The following is a 26,749-nucleotide window of genomic DNA, read 5'->3' as shown; positions in this document are numbered from 1 at the left end:
ATCTTAAAAAAAAAAAAAAATTCTACAGGCTTGCCTACAGCCCCATCTCTTTGTTTTGCAGAGGACCTGAATTTGGTTTTCAGTACCCACATTAGGTGGCTCACAACCACCTGTAACTCCAGCTCCAGGGCATCCCACACCCTTCTTTGGTTCTCATAGGCACCTGCACTCACATGTACATATGGTACTCCCATATATGCACATAAATTAAAAGTAAAAAATATAAAAATGTTGAAAAAAACAAGATGGAAACCTACAAAGGAACAACACTCAAGGTTGTCCTCTGGCCTTCATACAGACAGACACAAATATACACAAATTATTAGAGAAAGGTGGTAGTGAAAAAGAGTCTAAATAATTGCTAAGTTAAAAGTAGAAAAAGAAGTCACTACACTTTTAATCCTAGTATTTTCTTTTCCCTTTTTTCCTTTCCTTCTCTCTCTCTCTCTCTCTCTCTCTCTCTCTCTCTCTCTCTCTTTCTCGTGTGTGTGTGTGTGTGTGTGTGTGTGTGTGTGTGTGTGTGTGTATACCTATTTGTATATGAGTGCACGTGTGTGCTAGTGCATGTGGAAACTAGAGGTCGACATTGGGTGTCTTTGTCAATCTCTGTTTTATTTTTGAAAATTTATTTACTTTCTGGAAGGTGGTGGCACATGCCTTTAATCCCAACACTCAGGAGGCAGAGGCAGGTGGATCTCTGTGAGTTTGAGGCCAGCCTGGTCTACAGAGCAAGATCCAGGACAGCCAGGACTGTTACACAGAGAAACCCTGTCTCGAAAAACAAAACAAAACAAAATTATTTATTTATGTATTTTATGTGTATGAGTGTTTTGTCTGCATGTACAGCAGAGGAGGGCATTGGAGCCCATGGCACCACAGGTATAGATTGTTGTAAACTGCCATGTGGGTGCTGGGAATTGAACTCAGGATCTTTGGAAGAGCGGCCAGTGCTCATAACCACTGAGCCATCTCTCCAGTCCCCTTATTTTTAAAAATGTATAAATTTTAAATGTATGTGTGTACACATATGTGTTCAAGTACCCAGGACTACACACATGAAGTCCAGCCGAGAGCATCATGTTTTCCTCTCTATCATTCTGCACTCTTCTTTGGAGGCAGGGCTCTCCTAAACCTGGGGCTCATAACCCTTCTTACCAAGGCTGGGACTCAGCAAGCCTCAATAATCCTCTTGTCACTAACCCCACCCTCAGAGCTAGGTTACAGACATGTGCTAGATGCCCAGTTTGATTCACAAATCATGTGGGTGCTGGAATCAGAACCCCAGTCTTACCCAGCTATGACACCTATGAACAACATCAATGACCAGCAAGACCTAAGGGTGTAATAGTGGTACAACTATTGGTAGTAACCAATAGCTGTTTAATTGGACTTAAGGCTCATTCAACTAGAGAGAAACAATGCCTGGTCCTGGGAACTTAGCCAGCTACTCAGGGTTAGTGAAGTCATGAATGTTGGAAGAGAACTTACAACTACTTTGCTAAAAGCATCATCCCTAACAATAATCTAAGCATTTGTCTTACACCCACAGATAAGTGTTGTCTTCACCCCTCATCAAGAAAACTTCCCTTTGCAACAAATAAAAACCAATACAGAAAACTACAACCAATCAAAATGTAGCATTGTGGAGCCCAGTCCCAATGGCTGCATCTACAAAACATGCCCTAACAAAAGGCTCAGGGAACATTTCAGAAGAGGGGCTGAAAATATTGTAAGAGCCAGAGGATCAGAAAGTTTACTGTGAGATTGTGTCTTCTAGTAACCTCAGGATTATATCCATAAAGTCTTGCCAATATGACTGCCTAAACATGAGCAGAACAAGGACGACACAGTAGACATCCCAAGGTGGATGAGGGAAAGCCTATCAGGCCTCAGCCTTACACAAAGAATCAAAGGCAACTAAGGAAGGCCAAGAGTGGGAAGAGCACATTGGCTATCCAACACCAATGGTCATCCCTGAAAACATACATACAAATAACATTACACAGACTGAACAGGTTATATTTAGGAATATATATATATATATATACACACACACACACACATACATAGATGCATAGAGTAACAATTAATGGAAAAATAGACCATGAATGTGAAACAGAGCAAGGTGGGGTATATGAAAGGGTTTGGAGGGAGGGATGGTAGGGGAGAAATAATGTAATTAATAATGTAATTATAATCTCAACAATGAAAGAAAATAGCTAATAGAATGTATAAATATATTTATATGTATATAATAGATTGTAGCCAGAAGTTTCTCTGGTCCTGCCTGGCCTGTGGTTGGGATGAATCTCTCCTACCCACGTCCGGCAGCTGCTTGATCCCAAGTAGACACACAGAGGCTTATATTATTTACAAACTGTATGGCCTATGGGTCAGGCTAGCTCTTATAACTTAACTCAACCCATTTCTATTAATGTATATGTTGCCATGGTGGCTGTGGGGTTTTTGGTCTGCTGGCACCTTGTTGCTCCTTGGGCAGCGGGCTGTGTCTTTCCCGACTCCACCTTTCTTCGGCTCATCTTCAGTTCAAATGTACCACCTCACCTTACCCTGCCATAGGCCAATGCAGCTTTATTTATCAATCAATCAGAGCAACACGTATTCACAGCATATAGAAAGACATCCCACAGCAATGAATTATACATATGTAATAAAACACAGTAATGACTGCAATATTAGTCTGCAATGTTTAATTATTAAATTTATGTGATAAATTTGCTAAATGTCGTTCAGTACACTGGCAAACAAAATATAGCATAAAAAAACCAGCAATTTTTAAAAAGCCAACAAATAACCATCCTTAATAAGGAGCCAGGTGTGGTGGCACACACTTTTAACCTCAGCACTGAGGAGGGAAAGGTAGGCAGACCTTTGATTCTGAGGTCAGCCTGGTGTGCATAGCCAGTTCTAGGCCAGTTAAGGCTACATAATGGATCTCAAAAACAAAACACACCCACTCAGTAGGGAGGCCTAAAGTTGTCCCTGTATCCAGATGTAAGCCTTCCTGTAACCTGATCTCTCCCACAGGATCCTGTTTCTTGAGAGGAAACTTCCCAACAGATAGACTTCTAAGGGGAGACAAGCAACGTGCCCAAGCTTTAATGTCTGTGGACCTCATGGACTCTGCCTTCTCTCATCCCTCAGGGAAAGAACACATTAACCTCCTTGTTTTTTAGTGCACAGAATGGAACTTGGGGCTTCAAATAAGCAACAGCTCCACCAGGAAACTACATCCTCAACTCTGAACAGGGTTTCTCCCCGGCCTCTACTCTCTCTCTTTTGTTCTTGTTTGGTTGTTTTGTATTTTTCAAGACAAGGTTTCTCTGTGTAGCCCTGGCTGTCCTGGAGCTTGCTCTGTAGCCCAGGCTGGCCTTGAACTCAGAGATCCACCTGCCTCTGCCTCTCCAGTGTGCGCCACCACTACCTGGCCCAACTTAGATCCTAGATCTTATGACATGTTCCGCAGAGGCTCATGTGCTGGAGGTTTGGTTCCTAGTATGGTAGGTGGTGGAATCCTTAAGACATGGGGCCTATGCCCAGTGTGGTGGTGCATGCCTTAATCCCAGCACTCGGAGGCAGAGGCAGGCGGATCTCTGTGAGTTCGAGGCCAGCTAGGGCTGCATAGTAAGACCCTATCTCAAAAAACAAAACAAAACAAGCAAGCAAACAAACAAAAAAAACCCCAAAAAATAGAGGGCTGGAGAGATTGCTCAGCAGTTAAGAGCACTTATTTGATTCAATCCTGGCACCCACATAGTGGTTCACAACTACCCATAAAGCCAGTTCCAGGAGATCCAATACTCTCTTCTGAAAAACACCAAGTGTTGTAGTTGGGATTTAATTGGCCCCCATAAGCTCATAGGGAATGGCACTATTGGGAGGTGTGGCCTAGTTGGAGGAAGTGTGTCACTGGGGTTGGGCTTTGAGGTTTCCTATGCTCAGGACACCTCCCAGTGTCTCAGTCAACTTCCTATTGCCTGCAAGATGTAGGACTCCCAGCTCCAGCGTGATGCTGTACCCTCATACTGCCATTCTGAAAATGGACTAAACCTCTGAAACTGTAAGCAAGCCATCCCAATTAAATGTTTCCTTTATAAGAGTTGTGGTGATCATGGTGTTTTTTCACAGCAATAGAAACCCTAAGGCACTAAGTATGCACATGGTGCACATACATACATGCAAGCAAAACACTCATATATAAAAGAAAATGAATAAATCTATTTTTTTAAGTGGGGTCTAGTGGAAGGTGCTGAGGAATCTCACCTTCATTAATGTTGGCTTTAAGGAAGGGACTGTTACATGAGGCTACCTCTCACAGATGGCCCAATGCATGTGACTGTTTCCAATTTACCATGCTGGAATAGAGCCAAGAGAGCCCTTGCCAGACAGCTGCATGAATTAGAACACAAATAGATAGCTTTTCTTTATAAAGTACTAAGCTTTGGTTATTTTGATATAACAACACAAAACCAGCAAAGGCACTGGGCATGGCAATTTGCTTGGCTGAGCCTGTGTTCACACAGGGAGAAGATTCCTGTTCACTTGTGTGGCAGCTCACACCTTCGAAGGTCGGTAACTGTCAGTATTAGTCCCCATCTCCAAAGTCTCAAGAGAGCTGAGAGTTGATCACAAACGATGTTTATTCAAGCTTGATCCCTTGGCACAGCCATATAGAAATATATAAAGTCAGGAAACTATAAATCATGCTGCCATGAAGTCCCCTTCTTCTCCTTTGGTTCAGCTTTCTCAGTGGGCCCCCTTCTCGGCCTCTTCTTTCAAAATCCCAGAGTGTGGAAGGCTGGGGTCACTTCTTGGCAGCTTCTGCCCGGGCTGCCAAATCTGCCTCTTTCTGAGCAGCCAAAACCACAGCTCGTTCCTTCTGGAAAGCTGCCAGTTCTTCTGCACTGAGGCTACAGGGGAAGAAAGATGGCTAGTGAGTGATGGGTCCTGGTACAGACCCCAGCTACCCTGCCTCTTCCCCCTCCCTGGACTTCCCAACCTCACACCTCTGCTCATCTGTTTCCTCTACCTGGAACCAGAAGGTGAGATGTCTGAGATAACACATCCTCTGCATTCCCAACCTTTGTTCCCATCTTCAAGTCCTAACCTGTGGCCTCCCCTATGCCGTTGGGATTTACTGGTCCTTCCCTTGAGACACAGACACTTCACATGAGGGAGTCACAGGCTTATGCAGACACTCCTCTGGGGAAGCAGGAATCTGACCTCTGTGCCCCGTAAAGTAAGGACTTGAAGAAACATCGAGGCCATCTGTGTTCTCCTCGACTCCCTGTGAGGAACAGCCGAAACTAGCCTTGCTGTAGAGTGTGACACCAGCAGCTAGAGGCCCATGACTGTCCCTGCCCCTGTCTGATATGGTCTGGCCAAATGCTCTCCCACTTGACAAGTTACTTCAAGCACACAATTCCTGAGAGCATCCAAAGCCAGCAGACCTTAGGATTGAGTCAGAAGGTGGGAGGACTCAGCAGAACCTCCCTGACTGCTCCCTGCCTAGGTTATAGCCCACTCTGCCTCTAGACAAGACTCCTGGACCCCTGGGAATGTGGCTTCAGCCCCTTACCTCTCTGTTCATTGTAATTTCCCCACTTTTGGGAATATTTGTCTCCTTACCCTCCATTTCCGGGCTGTTTTGAAGTCACCGCTCTCAAAGAGTCCTCATGACACACCAGATAAAAGCAGGAACTCTTTTCTCTGCTCATGACAGCCATTCTTTTTTTTTAATTTTTAAAATTTTTTTTTTTTGTTTGTTTGTTTGTTTGTTTTTCGAGACAGGGTTTCTCTGTGTAGTTTTGGTGCCTGTCCTGGATCTCTCTCTGTAGACCAGGCTGTCCTCGAACTCAGAGATCCGCCTGGCTCTGCCTCTGAGTGCTGGGATTACAGGCATGCGCCACCCCCGCCCAGCCCATTCATTTTTTTAAACAACACTGACCACATGTCCGTCTAAGTCTCTATGTATGGCTCTGTCTCTATGTTAGGATTATACATTTCTCCTGGTTATATCCGATGTCCAGAACCATGCCTAGCACATAACAGGTGCTTATGAAGTATATTCCAAATGAACAAATGAGGCTTCAGCCATATCCTTCTGATAGAGTCTTAGGTTCTTTTACTTAAAAACTCTACATGTAATGGGCTGGGGATTTAGCTCAGTGGTAGCGCACTCACCTAGCAAGCACAAGGCCCTGGGTTCCATCCTCAGCTCAAAAAAAAAAAAAAAAAAAAAAAAAACCTCTACATGTAGCTAGGCTGTGGTGGCACACGCCTTTAACCCAAGCACTTGGAAGCAGGGGCAGGTAGATCTCTGAGTTCAAGGCCAGCCTGGTCTACAGATCGAGTTCTTGGACAGCCAGGGCCACACAGAGAAACCCTGTCTTGAAACAAACAAACAAACAAAAAACCAAAAAACAAAAACAAAAACTCTACATGTATAAAATTGTCATAATGAAACCTATTATGTATAACTAATATATGCTATAAATTTTTTTTAATTTATTTGACTGTGGGCCAGAAGCGGGCACCAGATCTCATTACAGATGGTTGTGAGCCACCATGTGGTTGCTGGGAATTGAACTCAGGACCTCTGGAAGAGCAGCCAGTGCTATTAACCTCTGAGCCATCTCTCCAGCCCCATAAATTTTTTTAAACCTGACTATTTCACTATAATAGGCCTTCTCAACTTTACTCCCAAATTAGGAGCTTTCTGGGCTTCCTCTCCACAACACCTCTCTCGGGATACTCACTCCTTCACCACACGAATGCCCAGGGAACGGGCAGAACCAATGATGGAACGAACAACAGAAGACAGGGGCACATCTTGCATTGCGAAAGCATCATCCTTAGCTTTGACACAGGCAATCTCATATATGTGCTTCAAACTCACCAGGCCCGCCACCTCTTTCCCTGGGAAGAAGAACAAGTGAAGCGTCAGGCGTCACGACTTTTTCTCTGGAAACATCACAATCTCAGGTGCCCGTTCTAGTCCTCACCTGTTTGCCGGGCCCCCTTCTCAATCCCGGCTGCTGCCTTCAAGAAGTAAGAAATAGTAGGTTGCCCAATCTTGAGCTCAAATGTCCTATCAGGCTTAAAAGAAAAAAAGACATATGAGAGTTTCTTGGTTTTTCTATTCAGGTCCAAGGAATTTATAATGTCCCTTTCCTCCTCCCATCACCATGCCTTCCTGAGGTGTCTTTAATATCACAAGATAGGAAAAACAAATCATAGCACACATCCCTACCATCTTTATTCCTAGGCCAGCTCTACTCTGGAAGCCCCAGTGAGATTTAAGACAAGAGCCAAGATACGGCAAGACTGTGGGAAGAGGAGGGTGGCAACCGGGTTAGGGACAGAGAAGCAACCCCAGGTGACTGGTTTCAAACGCCAAGGAAGAGCGTAGAAGAATGAGACTCTGCACCTTCACAAAGATCTTTGTCGGCAGGGGGATGCCTTCTTTGATGTCCTTTGTCTTCTCGTTGAACTCTTTACAGAACTGGTTGATAGAGACACCTCGCTATGAGGAAGGCATAAAGAAAGTTCAGCGTGCGAACTGAAGGCTTTCTACCACCAGGAGCCCTTGTCCCTCCTTCGTCTCCATTTCCCTGTGTTCCTACACGTCTACCCAGATTCGACCACAGCTTCGGGTCCGGACGATTCGTCCGCAAGGTCAGCAACTAGCCAACCGGGGAAGGGTCGGAGAAGCTGAGGTCCAAAGAGGCTACGGAAGGAACACACAGACCTAAGCCTGCAGGTGTGATGGCGGGGCCGTCCTAAGCGAGACTTCCGGCACCACAGCCCCTTCCCACTACCGGCTCCCGCTCCCGTGTCCCCCAGGCCGGGTTCCAGACACCGCACCTGCCCCAAGATGGGACCTAGTGGGGGCCCAGGAATAGCCTGGCCTGCTCGCACGATAGTCCGGATCACGCCGCCGGCCTCGGGCTTCTTGAGGGACCGAGTGACCCGGCTTAGCTTCGACATGATGCGGGACTTTGTCTTAGCTCGCCTTGGGGCAGCAAGAACTACGCTCTGAGCGCAGCCATTTTGGGTCAGAGGTCAAGGGTCCTCACGTTAGGCCAGAGTAAGTGAGGCCAGCGAAGAGCAGCCTCGTTTCAGTCATACAGCTCTCCAACTAACGGCGGGTTACGGAATGAAAACATCTCAACTTTGCGCCCTGAAGTCAGGAAGAGAACCTATATGGTTTCGGTACACGCATTCCCTCCGGAGCGCGCACAGGCACCACATTAGACAGCCAAACAGGAGTGCGGGACCTTGATTCTCCGCACGGCATTGTGGGTCTGTAGTTTCGGCTCCTTACCCTGCGCCTGGTGTTAGCTGTGCTCTGGGTTGCCATCTACCGGACAGGGTGTCATCTTAGCGTTTGAAATGGAGCAGGTTAGTCCAAGCGGGAGCCCCTCTGGTCTTTTTTCTCATGAAGTTTCATGAAAGGCAATGTGATTCCAAGTCTAGAGTGGAAACAAACCGACAGACCGCTGCTCTTTCTGGCTGTGGACTTGATCCATATTAGAGAGTTGGATTTAGGTTAGGATGGCCTCATTCATCCTCTGTACAACGGGTATTATAGGCGCCTTTCAGAATTATTGTTGACAGCTCAAAAACACATTGCCTTAGAACAAGACTTGAACCGAGGAAGCAGTTACTGCTATTTGTAAAAAGGAAACCCGATTTCCCTCCAATTTATTTAGGCATACTTCATTGTTCCCCTGTCCTTCATATATATATATAATTTTTATTTTTTTAATTTTAAGCAGAAGATTCTGTTATGTGTTTCATCACTCTGCATCCTGCCCCATAATCTCCAGGGCTCCTTGTCATCCCTTGCTTTTTAGTAAATGACGTTTGAAGTCACCGGTGTTTGAAGCTTTTGTTATCACGCCCTGGAGCAACCTTGTGTACCTAGGCGTTTTTGGGATGGCAATGGCCTTGGTAGGACTCTGACCGACTATCCTTGACCACACCTGGTTGTAAAGCTCCTCTAATTGCAGGTTTAATTCTCCATTATTTTTCACAATAGTCCAGAATGTAAAATCCTCCATAAGCTGATCCCCAATCACCAGACTGAGACTACTTGGAAGGAACTATCCGCTAAGTCAGTGTTTGAGATCCTTCCGATTCCAGGAGACATCTCCAGTTTCTTCTTACAATTTCTCTCCAGCCAAACAGGCAGTCTGTTATGTAGCATCCATCTCCAGATTCTATCAGCTTGCTCTGAACTGCCTTTCCCAACCCTCCACTGTTTGGTTTTCTTTTTCCATTTCCTTGTGTGTGTAATGGGCTTGTTTTTGCACTTGTGTGGGTGCACATGTATAGGTGTACTTGCACATGTGCGCACATGCATATCGAGGGCTCAGGTTTATGTTAAGATCCTCTTCCATTTCTTGTCAGCCCTAACATTGAGGCAGGGGCTCTGACTCAAACCCAGAGCTTGCCAGTTGTCTCGTTAACCAGCTTGCTCTGGGGCTCCTCTGTTGAGCTGGAATTACAGGTGGATCACCATGCCCAACTGGCACTCACCTAGTTTCTTGAGGTCTAACCTCTGACCTCACCCTTGTGCAGGAAACACTGATTGCTGAGCAACACCTCCCCACAGACACACTGGTTTTGAAATTGCTCTTAGCCTTGAACTTCTCCACAACCTGCTGGAAATAAAGTCAGGTCCTCTGTGGAGGGACCCAGAGGCCTTTTTTCTATCACCATCTTCTGTGCCCAGTGAAATCCCCGAGCTTGACAGTGGTGCTGGCAAGAACAACAGCGTGTCTCCCTGAGAGACACCCCACCACAGAGGCCGAGTGCTTGGTAGGAAAGGGGCCCAGCAGCTTCAGGTCCCCTCGACTTCCCCTCACATCTCCCCTTCAAAACTCTGCAAGCTGGGACAAGAGCAACTGGTACTCTAGGATTCCAAAGAGGAGTGTCTGTCCCACCGGGGAGCCTTTGTGAAAGAAGGTAGAGCCCATGTTGAGTGACTTTCTTTTTCTTCTTTTGTTGTTGTTTGTTTGTTTGACTGATTGTTTTTCAAGACAAGGTTTCTCTGTGTAGCCCTCCGTGGCTGTCCTGGAACTCACTCTATAGACCAGGCTGGCCTGGAACTCACAGAGATCCGCCTGCCTCTGCCTCCCAAGTGCTGGGATTAAAGGAGTGCATCACCACACCTGCCAACTTTTCTAATAAGGCATAAAATAAATGTCTATTTACTCATATAGAGAAGGAGTCAACACATCAAAGAAAGATTCTGTCAAGTCTAGCTTCAGAACTAATGAGTTTATTGGAGTGACTTACAGGAGTGTGGGTGATTCATGAGCACTGTACCACTGGAGTTACAGATGGTTGTGAACCACCATATGGAGGCTGAGAACTGAACCTGGGTCCTCTGCAAGAGCAACAAATCTTCTTCTTCTTCTTCTTCTTCTTCTTCTTCTTCTTCTTCTTCTTCTTCTTCTACTCCTCCTCCTCCTCCTCCTCCTCCTCCTCCTCCTCCTTCTTCTCAGGGGTTTTCGAGAAAGGGTTTTTCCATGTAGTTTTGGTGCCTGTCCTGGATCTCACTCTGTAGACCAGGCTGGCCTTGAACTCACAGAGATCCACTTGCTTCTGCCTCCCGAATGCTGGGATTAAAGGCGTGCGCCACCGCCGCCCGGCACAACAAGTGTTCTTAATTGTGAGCCATCTCTCCAGACCATCAACTCAGTCTTGAGTCGTCCATCTTCCTCATCTCTCTTCACTTCTCTGGTATGTGTGATGACCTCACCAACCTCAGGACATTTCCCTAGAGTCACTGAGGTGAGCCAGAGGCCCAGAGACCAGGGTCCCAGGAGCCCCACTGCCTTCCATGTTAGAGTCTACAGAGATACTTGCATTTTGTTCTTCTGATTGTCAAATCCAGTCATAAGTCATTAGCCTCTCTCAGTCTTGTCCTTCTAAAGCATATAAATTCCAAGGCTTTCCCATGTCACTAATACCTTGAAGAGTCCATGGATTAGCTGTAGTGGCCAGAGCACAAAGTACATACACTGCTGCCACCCTGCCCCCAGGGATTCCTGATGGGTTGATCATATGAGACGTAAGGGCCAGCCTCCTCTGCTCTGTATCCCCAGATCCAAGGGGCCTGTCTTTTTCAAGCCCACCCTCTGGCCTCCAGTGTAGGCTTTAGCAGAGCCTGGTGTTTCCCAAACGCCCAGCCAGGAGTTTGTTGTGGTTATCTTTTATTTGTTGTGATTTTCTTTTAAAAAGACTTATTTTAATTTATATGGCTGTGTGTATGCATGTGGATGTGAGTGCAGAGGCCAGAAGAGGGTGTCAGTTCTTCTGGAGCTGGAGATACAGACAGATGTAAGTGCTGGGAACTGTACCGCTAAGCCGTCTTTCCAGACCCCTGTTTTGCCTTGAGATAACATCTTACTTGTAACCTTGGCTATATAGACCAGGATGACCCCAAACTTATAGACATCCACTTGCAGATGGTCCCAAACTTACAGAAAACCTCTTGAATGCTGGAATAAAGTTGGCAATGTCCAAGTCCTTACACTCCCATACCTGGACTATGCTAGTATCATAATCCAGACCCGTATCCCAGAAGAAAGCAGCCCCTTCTGAGTCCTGTCAACCTCTAAGTCCTCTACTGCAGACTGGTGTGGGGTGGTAACAATGGGGGTTCCAGGGGTTGGCTCAAACTTGTGAAATCTGGAGCATGCTTCCCTTTCTCTCTGGGCCTCCATTTCCTCACATGTAAACTGAGGTCATGAGGGCCTCTCTGGCAGACAGTGTTGGAATAAAAGAGTCGGAGTGCCTCCATACTATAGGCCTTTAGAATTGAAACCATCCTCCAGTGAGGGATTTGTGTAGCCTTCTGGAGTGGGGAGACCTCTGGGAGGTTCCTGTATGGCCAATGAGTGTATTTCTTTGGCTGCTGGGCGTCAGAGCAGTTGGCAAAGCAGTTGGTATTTTCACCTGTTTTTAGGCATGGAATTAATGGAGTGGATGTAGTGGGCTTAGAGGATGTGGAAAATTAGAAGGGAGATCACATTTGTTCCCTTTTAGGAATGAGTGGGCAAACTCTCACTCCTTTTTAAAAAGATTTATTTGTTTATTATGTATACATTTTTTAAAAAAAGATTTATTATGTATACAGTGTTCTGCCCGAATGCCAGAAGAGAGCGCCAGATCTCATTACAGATGGCTGTGAGCCACCATGTGGGTGCTGGGAATTGAACTCAGGACCTCTGAAAAGCAGTCTTAACCTCTGAGCCACCTCTCCAGCCCCCCTCCCCCACACTCATTCTTTGTGACAGAAGACACAGGCCATCTCTTTTGTGCATAGGTCTTTGATTTCCTCATAAAAACACTTCAAACTCAGGGGTTGGGACAGAGGTGTAGCTCAGTTGGCAGGGTACTTGCCTAGCACCTATGAAACACTGTGTTTGATGCCAAACACTGAATACACTAGGTGTGGTGGCACAGACCTGTAATCCCAGCACTTGGAAAGTGGAGACAGGACAATCAGAAGCTTCAAGTTCAAGGTTAGCCTGAACTGCATAGAATCCTGTCTCAAGACAAATGCACAAACTCAGGGATTACTTGGCCACTGGGATATTGTACCAGACCAAGAGATACTAATCAGTAGAGGCCTCATCTGAGCTTCTACCCTTCCATAAACTATCCTTCTAGGTTGTGGCAACCTGCAAAGTCAGGAGTTCATTAGTCTTGGGGCCCTTGCTCTTAATCCCAGCTCTTGGGAGGCAAAGGAAAGCAGATCTCTGTGAACTAGAGGCCAGCCTGATGTACATGGTGAGCTCCAGGCCAGCTGGGGCTGTACAGTGAGACCCTGTCTCAAAAATCAAAACAAAGGGACTAGAGAGAGATGCCTCAGTGGTTCAGAGGATCTGAGTTCAATTCTCAGTACTGACAGGGTGGCTCACAACCATTTGTAACTCCAAACCTAGGGGATCAAAGCTTCTGGCCTCTGTTGGCACCAGGCATACAAGTGGTATACAGACATACATGGAGCCAAAACACTCCTATACATTAAAAATAAAACAGATTTTAAAATTCTAAAACAAAACAGACAACAGAAATAAAGTCAGGAGCTCAAGAGCCAGGGTGTTGGATAGTGCGAAAATACTTGCTAAGCTGTATAAAGCCCTAGGCCAGATCCCCTCTTGGTTCCTCTTCTGAAAGCCATTTCTGTAAATCTCTTCCATTCTTGGGGGTGTAGAGGGGAGGCAATAATTGTACCTGCCTCTCAAGGATTAAAGGACTTAATTTTCTCAAATTCAACGCAGAGAGCCAGGCATAGACAGAAGAGATTTTCCTGTAAGCGTGTGGTCCAGAGGAACTGAGCACCCAAAGTCGGCTTTCCTTGAGGTTTTACAAAGGATAGGTGCGTGCTGGTGGGAGGGGAGGGCACGTGCCTGTGGACACCAAGGAGGCCAGAGCCCACTGAAGGTTACAGAGAAAAAGCTGAACTGGGAGACAGATCTGCACTCAAGACAACCGCAGTGGCTTTCCTCAGCTTCTGCGGGTGACGCACCTTCCTCCGCCTCCTCTAGCAGTTTGCTTTTCTCAGCTCGCCCCTGGCTTCTCTCTAATTCCGTGGATTCCCCAATGGAAGGCGGGGTCCTGGAGCAGGAGGTGGGGAGTCCCTAGCCTAAGGTTGGGGAAAGGAGTCTCTAGTTTACTGTGAGAAGGAGGCTCCTGTCTCCGGGAGAATCCTGGAGACCCTGGAAGGAGGGTGAAGTATTGGGAGCCTGGAATAGGGGAGGGGTCTTGTAGACCAAGTGGAGTCCCTCAACCAGCCGGGAGCGGATAGGGAGTCCCTCAGAGGGAATGGCGGGAGGGACTTCATTTGTTCCAGGGGCGAGGCTCAGAAAGGGGTGCGGGCTCCCCAAAAAGCTATTGGCGTCGCTGACTACAGTTAGGCTAAGCCGCAGGAGGAGGAGCTTCGGGGTTGGGCGGGGCCCTCCAGGGGGCGTGGCAGGAGGGGGCGGGGCGTGGGAGCAGGGGGTGGAGCGTGGAGCTTTGTGTGCTCACACTCCCTCCTCCAGGCCCCGAGTGTCCCCGTGACGACGCTGCACCGAGCAGCCGCGGGCCGAGCCCATCCCGCCGCAGCAGTCCCGGGGTGCGGCAAGGGTGAGGCGGGTGGGGGCGAGCAGCGCACAGAGAGCTCCCGAGCGCCGCCAGGTGAGGCTGGAGAGGTGGAGGGGCGGGGGAAGGGGGGCTGCGCCAAGAGTGCGTGGGGGGCGTGTTTGCGTTTCTGGTGGTGGCGAGGTTAGGGGATCGGGTCTGAGGGCTAGCGCCTGTGGCTGTTAGCGCGTGGGCGCGTCCCTGCGGTAGCAGGTCTGGGTGTGCTGCGCCCGTCTGGGCACCGCCGGTGGTGCTAGGGGTGTGCGGGACTGTCTGCGCGCGCGTGTTTGCAAGGGGCCGCCGGGCTGTGTATCTGCGTATGCGCTGGGCCGTCATTGTGCCCGTCCCGAGCGCGGGGTACGGGCCTGCAGCAGCGCAGACTCTCCAGCGTTGGGGTTGTTAAATAGTCAGCCTGCGGGGGACCCGCTCTGCTGCGGGGGAAGCCTGGTTAGGGAGCGCCGCCCCGACAGGCCTCCTGAGACCCGAGCGGCCTGAGGACGGCAGACAGACACCTGAGGGAGGGAGGGAGGAAGGGGGCGCGCAGCCGGGAGGGATCTGGAGGCCTGCCTGCAGTGCCAGGCCAAGATGAGGAGACTGAGTAAGGTGGATAACAAGAGAAAGACAAGCGAATAGAGGAAGGCGGGCTGGTAAGAGAAGTGTGGCAGGAGAAAAGGCAGGAGAGGGCAGTCCTGGGAGGACAGAGAGTCATTGAGAACAGATTGACCTACAGAGGCCTCGCCCTGCACAGGGGCAGAAAGATTAGCATGAACACACAGACCCAAGAACCTGACAGAGGGCATAACTGAGGTCTTGGGGTTAAGAACTTCAGCCAGGAACTAAGTCTGAGAGGTAAGGTCCCTTAAGTCCTGGCTGCCCCTCAGCCAAGCGAACTCCATCCAAAGTTGGTGTAGTCCACTGGCCCCCTCAAATATCCCAACCCTCTGACTTTGCCAGTTCTTTCTTGGCCGTCTCTCACCAGTCTCTCTCCTTGGTATCCCAGCAACCTCACCGTTTAGGGGAGGCAGAGTAGTTACAATAACAAGTGTCAAGGGTCCCTCTCGCCTTGGCCTAGGGGGCCCTGCAGTTAGCCCGAGCTTGAAAGGAGCTGCCGTGGGATGTTGCAGAGTTCTTTTCTCCTCTCCCACTCTGCTCAGAATATGGTGCTGGAAGGAAACCCTGACGTGGGATCCCCTCGAACCTCGGACCTCCAGCACCCAGGGAGCAAGGGCTCTTGCATCCTCTCTTCTCCGGGTGAAGAAGCACTGCCAGGCGAGGAACCCATCAAGTATGGTGAACTCATCGTCCTGGGGTGAGCCTCCCTAGCCCAGGAGCCAAACTCTGTCAAGCGTTTTATAGAGCTTTCTCTGGTTTCATTCTCAAAATCAACCTTCCAAGTAGGGGCCTGACAAATGAGCTCCATTTTATAGAGGCCATGTGATGAGTGGGAGAGCCAGGATGTGTTCCTGTGCGTTCTCAGCCTGCATCCTGACCTGTCCCCCTCTAGACCTGCCTCTGCCCATGCAGGAGAAGTGTTCAGAAAGGCAAAAGATGTGTTCCTCACAGAGGTGCTTACCTCTGAAAAGCAGCTGCCAATTTGTGTCCTGATGGAAGGAAGGGCTGTTCTTCTGTCTGGGTGCAAGGCTTGGGATGGAGGAGACTGCAGACACAGAGGAGGGACCTTGTTGACAGCCCTCTGTCCTAAGCAGAGCAGGGAAGCCTCACTCAAGCTGTGGTTCAGAGCCCCTGGAGAACACGTGCAAGTCACACATGGGGTCAGGGAGAGTGCACACACCTCTAATGCCGCCATTCAGAAGGTAGAGGTGGGAGGCCACCCTTGGTTACATGAGAACTTGTCCCCAAAATCAACAAAAAGAAGAAAGGGGGAAGAAGTGGGGGAGGGAGGAGAAGAGAGAAGAGAAATATGAGATACCAGGAGGAAGCTTACACCTGGAGAGGCAGAATCTCTGGACAGGTTTAGAGAATAGAGATTTTAACAGACTCGATAAATTCTAATTGGTCCTTGGCTTTTTTTTTTTTTTTTTTTTAAGATAGGGTCTCATGTAGCTCAGGCTGGCCCCCATCTCCCATCTATCTCCCTACGTAGCCATGGATGACCTTGAGCTCCTGATCTTTATTCTTCCCAAGTTCTGAGATTACAGGCGTGTGCCACCAGACTGCATTTACATGGTGCTAGGAACTGAGCCCAGAGCATAGTACATGCTGATCAAGCACTCTACCTGCTGAGCTACATCCCTAGTCCTTCTCCAGAGCTTTCTATGACTCCCCACTACTTACAGAAAAACAATCTTTTCGTGGTATTCATATCTCCAGACCATGCTCTACCACTGAGTCACTAAATCTGAGCCTCACTAAACACTGCCAGTCTTAGGGCCTTAGCTAAGAATCCTCTAAATTAGCCAGGCTGTGGTGGTGGTGGCGGCGTCGACGGTGGCGGCACACGCCTTTAATCCCAGCACTCGGGAGGCAGAGCCAGGCAGATCTCTGTGAATTCGAGGCCAGCCTGGTCTACAGAGCGAGATCCAGGAAAGGTGCCAAGCTACACAGAGAAACCCTGTCTCAAAAAACCAAAAACCAAACCAAAACAAAACAACCAGAATCCTCTAAATTGAAGGACTTTGGCAAGTCTAGGTGGAGTATGACTACAATGTGGCCTTTTTACTTTCTTTCTTTTTCTTTTTTCTTTTTTAGCTTCTTAGCTTGAGGCAAATCATCCCCCCCTCCCCGCCCCCAGGCTTTGACTTGTCTAATTTATAAAATAGGAAGAAAGGCACTTCCCTGGCAGGACATTTCACAGATTCCATTAGGTAATTAAAAGCCAGGAACAGAGGCAGCAGTCCATGGCAGCAGTCCAGGCAATCACTCACCTCACCTCTGCTTCTCATGGTCCTGCCTTCTGAGGAAGGCTGGAGAGGAAGGTGGGAGTCAGACGTGTGTGGCGATGATGGAGGGTGTGTGATTGGAAGCTGCTGCTTCCTTTGTGGTCATTTATGGTAGTTGTGTGAGGAATGATCCTTTGAAAAGAAGAAGTCTTTCCAGGTCTTCAAGGCCCAGTGTAGGTGTCTCCTCTTCCCGAATTCCAACCCTGGGGTTATTGTCCCACCCACTGCCACTGGGGCTTGAGTGTACTTGATTTGTGCCTGGGTTCCTTGAGAAGCTGGGTCCTCTCCTCCACTGAGGGCACATGACTGTGACGCCTCACCGCTACGACCCTAGCACCTGCTGTCACAGCTGAGGCATCCAGGGAACACTCGGCTCATTGAAAGAGGGACCCCATGCCCCGCTTCTCAATGCAGCCGTTGGCTATGCTGGGCTCTTCCGGCTTTGGGTGGTTCTAGCATTTGTTTCTCAAGGTAGGGTCTGCTTTGAGTTGGCATTTTCCTCCAGGTCTCCTAGGGGCTCATTCTCTTCTTTATCTCCTCCCACTACCCCACCCCCAACATTTACAGCTACAATGGGTGTCTGGCAAGTGGGGACAAGGGCCGCCGCCGAAGCCGCCTGGCACTGAGCCGCCGGCCACATGCCAACGGAGTGAAGCCAGACGTCATGCACCACATCTCCACACCACTTGTCTCCAAGGCAAGCAGCTTACCCCAGTGGAATGGATGCCATCCTGTCCTGTGTGCCCAGGCCCAGGTCTTCAGCCTTCCTAGACCTACTTGCCCGTGGCCTTTCTGGAGCAGGGGATCCCTCTGTGTCATTACTCACTCGCTGCCTGTTGGCTCAGCAAATACATGGTAATGATGGGGCTGGAGAGATGATGACTCAGTAGAAACAGAGGCTTGCGTGCAAGCATGAAGATTGGAGAGTGCATCGCCAGCACTCTCGTAATAAGAGCACGTGTGCCTGTGACCCCAGCACTGTTGAGGGCAAAGACAGGAGGATTGCTGGGGCTTGCACAAGCTCCAGGTTCAGTGAGAGACATAAATCAGAGTGACAGAGGACGCTGTGGCTTTGGTGGGCACACCTGTGCACACATATGCACACCGCAAACACACCCCAAAATAGTGCAGTGTGCCCAGTCCTTAACTGACTTCAAAATGTTTCCTTGACTGCCATACCCCATTCACTGGATGGAAATTTTACTTATTTAAAATTTTTTAAAATTTATTTTTATGTGTAAAGATGTTTTGCCTGCATGAATGTCTATGCACTGTGAGCGCGGTGCCCGTGGAGGCCAGAGGTATTGAATATTCTGGGATGAAGTTACAGACCCTTGTAAGCTGCTAGATGGGTGCTAGGAACCAAACCTAGGTCCACTTCAAGAGCAGCAAGTGCTGTTGATCACTGAGCCATCTCTCCAGCACCTATCACCATTATTTCAGAGGGGGCCAAGGCTCTATGAGTACACAGTGTACTAGTCAGAGTTCTCTAGAAAAACTGAACTCATAGACTGAATCTCTATCTACCTACCTACCTACCCACCCACCCACCTACCTACCTACCCACCTACCTACCTGTCTACCTGTATATCTGTTTGACTATCTATCTATAAATAAATATATGGGAGATTTATTTAAATAGCTTACAGGCTGTGGTCCAGATAGTCCAACAATGACTGTCTACTAATGGAAGGGTCAAGAATCCAGTAGTTGTTCAGTCTACGAGTCTGGATGTCTCAGCTGTTCTTCAGTATAATCCAGAACTCTAGAAGAAGTAGGCTCTAATGCCAGTGAAGGAATGGACTTGCCAGGAGAGCGAGCAGGCAAAGATCGAGAACTTTCTTCTTCTATGTCCTTTAGATAATCTGCCAGCAGAAGATGTGGCCCAGATTAAAGGTGGCTCTTCCTACCTGAAAAAAAACTTGATTAAATATTTATCTTTCCACCTCAAATATTTGGATTAGAAGTGGGTCTTCTCACTTGAATGTTTTAATTAAGCAAAAATCCCTCACAGGTGTGCCCATTTTTTGGGGGGTTTTAGTTAATTCCAGATATAGTCAAGTTGACTACCAAGAACAGCCATCACACGCTATACCAAAGAGAAAACTTTGGCTTTAGAGGGTTGGCGTGGAAGTTAAGTCTCTGCTGTTTCCAGCTGTGTGGCTGAGGGCCAGTTCTTGTCTCTGACCTGCAATTCCCAACTGTAAAATGGAACAATAGCACATTTTTTTTATATAGCTGGAGGATTAAACAAAAGAGCCAGGTAAGAGTTCCTTCTATATAGTCTCCTCTCCATAGGATGGAGCTGCTCTTTCTGGGAGTGGCTATTGGGTCCTGAGCTGGCCTGTGGCTCAGAAGTTTACTCCTGTACCCTGGGAAGTGACTGCCTTCTCTCCACCAGGCCCTGAGTAACCGAGGCCAGCATAGCATCTCATACACACTGTCCCGGAGCCACTCAGTCATAGTGGAGTACATACATGACAGCGACACAGACATGTTCCAGGTATGTCCAGTCTCCCAGCCTCTGTGCTCTGCAGGTGTTCAGGGTCAGGCCATGAGCCCAGACGCCCTGGGAAGGGTGCTTCTGAACATTTATTGTAGTGGGTTGTCCTGCAGATGAGAAAGTAGGATGTCTTAGCCTGGGTTGCTGACTTTGCAGCAGCCCTCTACTAGAGGTGGAGGCTATACAGCTTTGGAATTCAAAGTACAGGGTTAAGCCTTATCATGCCTCATCAGCTCTGTGCGCTTACCACTGGGTGACTTTGGGCAAGAGTCATTTAACATCTGAGTCTTGTTTTTCTCATCTGTAAAATGAAGCCCATAGTAGCTCCCCCCACACGCACCATGGGCAGAGTAACTGAGGTCTTATACAGAAAATGTTTAGCTTAGGCCTAGAGAGATGAGTTAGAAGTTAAGAGCACTTATTGCTCTTGCAAAGGAAGGTTCAGTTCCCAGCACCCTATCAGCTGGCTTATAGAGGCCTGTAACTCAGTTCCAGGAGAATTGATGCCCTCTGGCCTCCACAGGCCCTTGCATACATGTGGTACAATAAAGTCATTCAGGCACACATAATATATAAAATAATAAGCGGGTGTGGTAGCTTACACTTTAACCCTATCTTTAATGTGGGAGGTAGAAACAGGCGAATTTGAGGCCAGCGGGATCTACATAGCAAGTTCCAGGCCAGTGAAGGCTACATAGTGAGACCTTGCTTAACCGCAGCAGCAACAACAAAAATCTTCAGAGATACATTCTTGCTAAAATTTAATTTGCTGTCACTATTCCAGACTGTCGCCCTTTCATTTGTCTATCAGCAGATGAGCTGGTTCTCACTGAGTAGGGTGTTTCTCAGAGCTCTGGGGCCACAGAGCAGAAGTTGGCTTCATGCCACAGCTGATCAGATGTAGAGAACCTGCATGTGAGCCCAAAGGGTCTAGTTCTCAACCTGTGGGTCATGACCCCATTGGGGTCGTGTATCAGACATCCTGCATATCAGCTATTTACATTATGATTTATAATAGTAGCAAAATTACAGTTATGGAAGAGCAATGAAATAACTTTGTGTTTGGGGTCACCACAACACGAACTGTATTGAAGGGCCAAAGCGTTAGGAAAGTTGAGAACCACTGGTCTAGAGAGCTGTGGTGTGCTACCTGCTTTGTGTCTAGCCTCTTCATTGTTTGGTGGCTGCTGAGACACTGGGTGATGAACTTGTGAAATTTGCCTGTGAATGTGTTCTTGCCTTCCTCTCCTTGCAGATTGGCCGTTCTACTGAAAGCATGATTGACTTTGTGGTAACAGACACATCTCCCGGCGGGGGAGCCACAGAGGGCCCTTCTGCCCAAAGTACCATCTCCCGCTATGCCTGCCGCATCCTCTGCGACCGCCAGTCACCCTATACTGCCCGAATCTATGCTGCTGGCTTCGATGCCTCTAGCAACATTTTTCTTGGAGTGAGTGAGCCCCCAGGGCAGGGCTAACCCTTCAACAAAGTGAGCTGAAGGGAGGGAGGCTGCAGAGATGCTACAGCCTAGAGTGATGGGCCGGTACATAGCCATCCTCTCTCTGCATCACTCCCCTACAGCTTAGCAGCTCACTTCTTGAAGAAGCAGTGTGAGATACAAAGAGGTCAGGTGGTGGGTGCCCAGGACCTCTCTGGGAAACCCCAGACTTTGAAGGTGGGGGGAATAACACCTGTGGCATGCAGCCTTTTGGGAGCTCCTGGGCTTGTGAGCTTATCCTTCATGTGGTCCTAGGAGCGGGCAGCCAAATGGAGGACTCCTGATGGTCTGATGGATGGCTTGACAACCAATGGGGTTCTGGTGATGCATCCAGCAGGTGGCTTCTCCGAGGACTCTGCCCCAGGTGTCTGGAGGGAGATTTCTGTCTGCGGGAATGTGTACACATTGCGGGATAGCCGCTCAGCCCAGCAGCGGGGGAAGCTGGTAGGTGGCCTCCTCCATTTCTCCCCACCCTTCCCAGGCCCTCATAATCAGTTCATTGCCTTTCCCAGCGGGGGGTTGGGGGGAAATCTCCAAGAGAGTCCCACTAGGTTCCATTTGGTGAGCTCCAGGCTCAGTGTTCTTGACACTTGTCACTTACCCCTGCAGACGGGACCAGAGCGAGGTCCCTAGGCGTAGTTTTATACTGCTGGGAATCCAGCAGGTGATATGAAATAGAGCTACACAAATGCACTGCATAGAACCAAATGGCTTTGAGGCTGCCAGCAGCTTAGGAAAATCACATCCTCTTCCAAGGGGGACACCTGGTCTGTGTAGGAGCAGTTTATAGCCCAGAGTGTTGGCAGCTTGTACTGTGTCTGTCACATTCAGGGAGGTTTAGTGTTATTATTCTTTCCCAGCAGGAAATGGCCTTTGGAGTAGTTCTTATACTGCTGGTCCAGAAGTATCCCATCCAGAAGATGGGAGTAAGTTATAGGAAACATAGGGCCATGTGGCTATATTCCTTGACTGGACCACACAGAATTCTCCCCAGGTGTCAGCACATGGGAAGGTTATGCATTCTAGCCCAGCCTGGGCACATAGTAAGAACCTGTCTCAAAATCAAACCAGGGACTAGAGAGATGGCCCAGTAGTAAGAGCACTGGCTGTTCTTCCAGAAGACCCAGGTTTGATTCCCAGCACCCACATGGCAGCTCACAGCCAGCCAGCCATAACTCTAGTTCCAGGGGCTCCAACACCCTCTTATAGGCTCCATGGGTACCAGGCGTGAATATGGTATATAGACATACATGCAGACAAAACACTCATAAAATTAAACAAAACAAAGCAAAAAGCAAAACACACACATGAATGTTATGTGGATGTACACTTGCTATGTGCCCACTGTATACCAGGCATTGTTCCATGTTTTTGTCTGGTTGGCATATTTAGGCCCACTTGAGATATCAAATCCACTTTGAGGTTCAGGAAACCAAGACACAGAAGTTAAGTTATTCTCTGAACTGAGTAAGTGAATGACAAGACCAGGATTGGAACCCAGGCTCTCTATCTCCAGAATTCTTGCTGTGATCCATGGCCCTTAGGACAGCTACTTTGGGCTAAGAAGCCAGTATTCACCATGGGAGGGATTTGCTCTCCCCACTATACCCAATTTCTGCTGTTATGGGAGAGCTTTGGAAACCCTTGCTTTGGGCCAGACCTCCTGATGTGATCTATGAAGACACCAAAGGGCAGGTCCTGCTGGGAATGGGGCCATCTATCTTCCTTGTCTCAGCTGGCCTGCTAGCCTAGGGTGTTCTCTCCAGGGAATGTCACTGGCCAGAGGGTGGCTTCTCTGGGGTGAGGCTGCCTGACGGCAGGGTCAGAGAGCTCTTGGGCTAAGGCCTTCTGCTGCCCCCGCCAGGTGGAAAACGAGTCCAACATCCTGCAAGATGGTTCGCTCATCGACCTGTGTGGGGCCACGCTGCTGTGGCGCACTCCAGCAGGGTTGCTGAGGGCACCCACGCTGAAACAACTGGAGGCCCAGCGACAGGAGGCCAACGCAGCACGGCCCCAATGTCCCGTGGGCCTCAGCACCTTGGCCTTCCCCAGTCCAGCCCGTGGCCGCACAGCACCTGACAAGCAACAGCCCTGGGTCTACGTCCGTTGCGGTCATGTCCATGGCTACCATGGCTGGGGCTGCCGGAGGGAGCGCGGCCCTCAGGAGCGCGAGTGTCCTCTTTGCCGCCTTGTGGGACCCTATGTGCCCCTGTGGCTCGGCCAGGAGGCCGGTCTCTGCCTGGACCCCGGGCCACCCAGCCACGCTTTTGCACCCTGTGGCCATGTCTGTTCTGAGAAGACTGCCCGCTATTGGGCCCAGACACCACTGCCACATGGCACCCACGCTTTCCATGCAGCCTGCCCCTTTTGTGGGGCTTGGCTCACTGGTGAGCATGGCTGTGTCCGCCTAATTTTCCAGGGGCCACTGGACTAGGCTCTCCAGGGTCCTTGCTGCCATGCCCGCCTGCCCACCCAGGTCCCCCATCTTCTGCTATTCAGAGGGAGCTCTGCATGTGGGACTGTGCCTGCTGGCAATAGCCACACCAGTTGGACACATTGGATGGCCTGCGGCCCTCACCTCAACTCTAGCCTCTAAGAGGATCCCTAAGATCTCCATCCCAGTCATACTGATGGGGACTTCAGCACCAGCTCTGCCCAGGCTGATGGAGGGCCCCCATGCCGCTGCCCTCCCTGGAGTATCCTACATCATGCCGCCTACACTGTGCCCCTGGGGGAGTGAAGGGGCCATGGCCCCTGACTTCCAGCTTAGTCTGGTTGTGCCCTGAACCTGCCAATCCAGGAACAGATTCCTTCCTGCTGCTAACGCTGCCCTGGGTTACTTACTCTATAAACCTTGTTGCTCAGCTGCCCTCACAGACCTGCAGATCCACATGCATGCAATACCTGCAGCCCTCAGTGAGTAATGAGTGAGTAGGCAGTCTGAGGTCAGCATTTGCAGGCAGATAATGCCAAGTGGGGGACACATGGACAGTCGGGATCTCCACCTGGAGGAGTTCACAGCCTAGTGGAGGGTAGACGGTTTCATGGGTATTAGGACCAGAGAATTCTAGGGCTAGAGAACAGCAGTTGCTGGATTTGGGAAAGTAAGAGGTTTTGTGGAGGAGGTGGTACGGGAGCCCGGCCTCCATGCTGACATGGAATCTTCCAGGCCCACAAGGTAAGGGCTCTGTTCCCTCTTGGCACAGGCTCAGGGTAAGGAAGCAGGGGTGGAGAAACAGATTAAGGGGATGCTGGAGCATAGGGTGTGGCCATGCTTGGTGGAGAATTCAGATCCTCATTTGTGGGCCATCAGGAGTCAGTGCCACAGCACTGGTTCTGACCCAAGGGCTACCATTGCTGAATAGTCACTGTGTGCCCACCCCCCATCCCAACAGTAGTTACAGCTGTGTGCATTGAGCACTCACTAGGTACCAGGGCTTTGCTTCTTGAACAGGGATTTTGTTATCTACTCTTCACAGTGATCCAGGAAGAGAGATGTTTGCACCTGTGTTTGTAGAGAGACAAAGTTATAATCTAGTTGCAGGCAGTTATTGGAAGCCATAACTGCCCCCCTCAGATCATACTAAGGCTGTGCAGGACTGAGGCAAGGCAGTTTAGTGTCTGTTTCGTGGAGAGAAGAAGAGAGAGATGGAGCTCTGCCTGCTCAGTGCCCAGCCCCACGCAGGGCCCCAGCCCCAAGCAAGGGCTCCCAATCAGAGGAAGCCCTGTGGAACTAAGGCCAGAAGCTGATGAGCACATCCTGCTGGCCACCTGTACATGCTAGGGTTATCCTGAGAACTTTGGGGGGCAGAGGCAGGATGGAGTTTTGAGGGCAGCCTGGGTGAGGGCAACAGTAGGGTAGGGAACATGCCTAACAACCAGTATCTGCAGGTCAGCAGAAAAAGAGCGATTGGATCAGGGCTGTGGGCTGGGACCTGGTGGGCCTTGGTGACTGTGGAAGTCAGTGCTGAACCCTCCCTGTTCCTCCGTTTGTGAGTCAGGTCTTCCTGTGAGCCAAGGGCTGTGCTGGGGTTTCCCCCTGCCCATTCAAAGGGAAGTGAATCAGGAAAACAGGTAGATAGACTCTAGAGAAATCAAAGGAGGTGGCTCTGAGTGTAGGTGTGACCTTGTCCTCAGTACAAGACAGAAGCCAGAGTTTAGGGAGGTGCAGATTTCACAAGAAACTGTACAAGGCCACACAGCTGGCTGAGGCCAGAAAGACCAGACTTGGGCTGTTGGGAGGACAGAAGGCGGCCATCACAGAGAAGACTGAGTGTCACATAGCTACAGTGGGATGCCAGAACGCATGAAGAACATTTCAGCCCTCCCCTCAAAACACTAGAAATGAAACTCTACTCAATTCTTGCTAATGGCCCTGTTGGGGACCAGACGGGAACAAATTCTGATATCATTTCTGGTGTTGACTTTGGGAGGATGGACAAAAAGTACTTGCCTGGGCTGGTGGTGGGAGTCAGCCTTGAGCTTCAGATGCCACACTTGTTAAACGGAATGACAGTCTCTAAGACCAGGCACGGTGGCATGTGCTTGTAATTCCAGCATTTGGAAGGCCAAGGAAGGAGGATTATGTGTTCAATGGCAGCCTGGGCTATATGGCAAGACTTGTCTCAAACAAACAAAAACAAAAAGTACTTTGTTCACCAGGTGGATGTAAACATACAGAAAAGCCATGACCCATTAACAGAATGTGCTATGGTCAAAGAGGAGAGAGAGAGAGAGAGAGAGAGAGAGAAAGAGAGAGAGAGAGAGAGAGAGAGAGAGAGAGAGAGAGAGAGAGAGAGAGAGAGAGAAAACAGTGTAGTGGAAGGTCTTAGGAAATCAAAGATCCTCTAAGTCTAAGTTTTCCAATCTGTGCAATTGATACAACAGTGATATGCTATCTCAGGGGTTTTGCAAGAATTAAATAAGATTCTATATGGCAAGCTGCTGGTAAAGGACTTCGTTCAATAAGTACTCCTATTAATTGAGATTATACATCATGCAGCTTGGCTGGGGTCTTGGGTACTGGGATCCTTCACTTGCCTGAGCTACCTTGGTGCCTATGGACAGCTCTACCTCTCCTAGCTGGTACAGCTACACTTCAACTTCATCTGAGTCAGTCAACTTTATTACTCTAAAACAACGAAAGAAGGCAAAAGGAAAGCAGATTTTCCTGAGGACATAAGCATTTTTACAGAATTCCCTCTTACAATGACAAGCACCAATCAGAGCCAACAGCTACTATCACTGTGGGGACAAGCCAGCCAGTCTTGGGTACCTTTTTGGATGAGAAACTTGTGCCTGTGTTGGGCATTGGTTACATTGGGCCCTAAACACAGACGTGGCAAGGAGAGTGTTGGATTTTAGCCCAAAGACACTACCTCCTACACAACCCTAGGGGGCAGCACTATCCCTTGACAGTCGCCCATTCCTTGGAGCAGATTCACTTATTCTGAAGTAAAGCTGACAGAGCTCCAGAGTCAGAAATGACCCACCTAAAGTCACATAACCTGCAGGCGAGAGGTCTGGTTTGACCTTAGGCAACCTGCAACAGCCTCCAGTCTAACTCAAGCTCTTTGCCCTGTCAGTCATTGCAGGAACTTGCAGGCACTGGAGGTCACTCGGACAGACACCACCCAGACTGCTAAAAGCGACAGCATGCTTGCCCTGAAGTAATCGGGGGGGGGC

At 49.1% G+C, this 26,749-nt stretch overlaps 2 protein-coding genes across 4 annotated transcripts; one reads left to right on the top strand and one right to left on the bottom strand.

Annotated features, from left to right (window-relative positions):
- Positions 1–4,643: 4,643 nt before the first annotated feature.
- On the bottom strand, positions 4,644–8,099 carry Mrpl11 (mitochondrial ribosomal protein L11). Its single transcript, XM_036192751.1, has 5 exons — positions 7,888–8,099; positions 7,451–7,546; positions 7,026–7,119; positions 6,780–6,939; positions 4,644–4,931 (listed from the first exon to the last, which is right to left on the bottom strand). The coding sequence occupies exons 1-5, from the start codon at positions 8,008–8,010 to the stop codon at positions 4,826–4,828; spliced, it is 579 nt and encodes a 192-aa protein (XP_036048644.1). The 5' UTR covers positions 8,011–8,099; the 3' UTR covers positions 4,644–4,825.
- Positions 8,100–13,753: 5,654 nt separating this feature from the next.
- Positions 13,754–23,934, top strand: Peli3 (pellino E3 ubiquitin protein ligase family member 3). 3 transcript variants are annotated; one of them, XM_036201541.1, is made up of 8 exons: positions 13,754–13,771; positions 14,085–14,220; positions 15,318–15,472; positions 17,631–17,760; positions 19,465–19,566; positions 20,822–21,016; positions 21,320–21,508; positions 22,929–23,934. In XM_036201541.1, the coding sequence occupies exons 3-8, from the start codon at positions 15,321–15,323 to the stop codon at positions 23,496–23,498; spliced, it is 1,338 nt and encodes a 445-aa protein (XP_036057434.1). In that variant the 5' UTR covers positions 13,754–13,771; positions 14,085–14,220; positions 15,318–15,320; the 3' UTR covers positions 23,499–23,934. The 3 variants fall into 3 exon arrangements, with proteins under 3 accessions (XP_036057434.1, XP_036057442.1, XP_036057425.1); XM_036201549.1 differs by lacking the exon at positions 19,465–19,566; XM_036201532.1 differs by lacking the exons at positions 13,754–13,771; positions 14,085–14,220 and adding an exon at positions 14,728–15,012 and having other exon boundaries at positions 17,631–17,817.
- Positions 23,935–26,749: the final 2,815 nt, after the last annotated feature.

Source organism: Onychomys torridus, chromosome 1, assembly GCF_903995425.1.
Source record: "Onychomys torridus chromosome 1, mOncTor1.1, whole genome shotgun sequence".
NCBI lineage: Eukaryota > Metazoa > Chordata > Mammalia > Rodentia > Cricetidae > Onychomys > Onychomys torridus.
The sequence above is the reverse complement of the archived record's forward strand: the minus strand, read 5'-3'. Positions and strand labels throughout refer to the sequence as shown.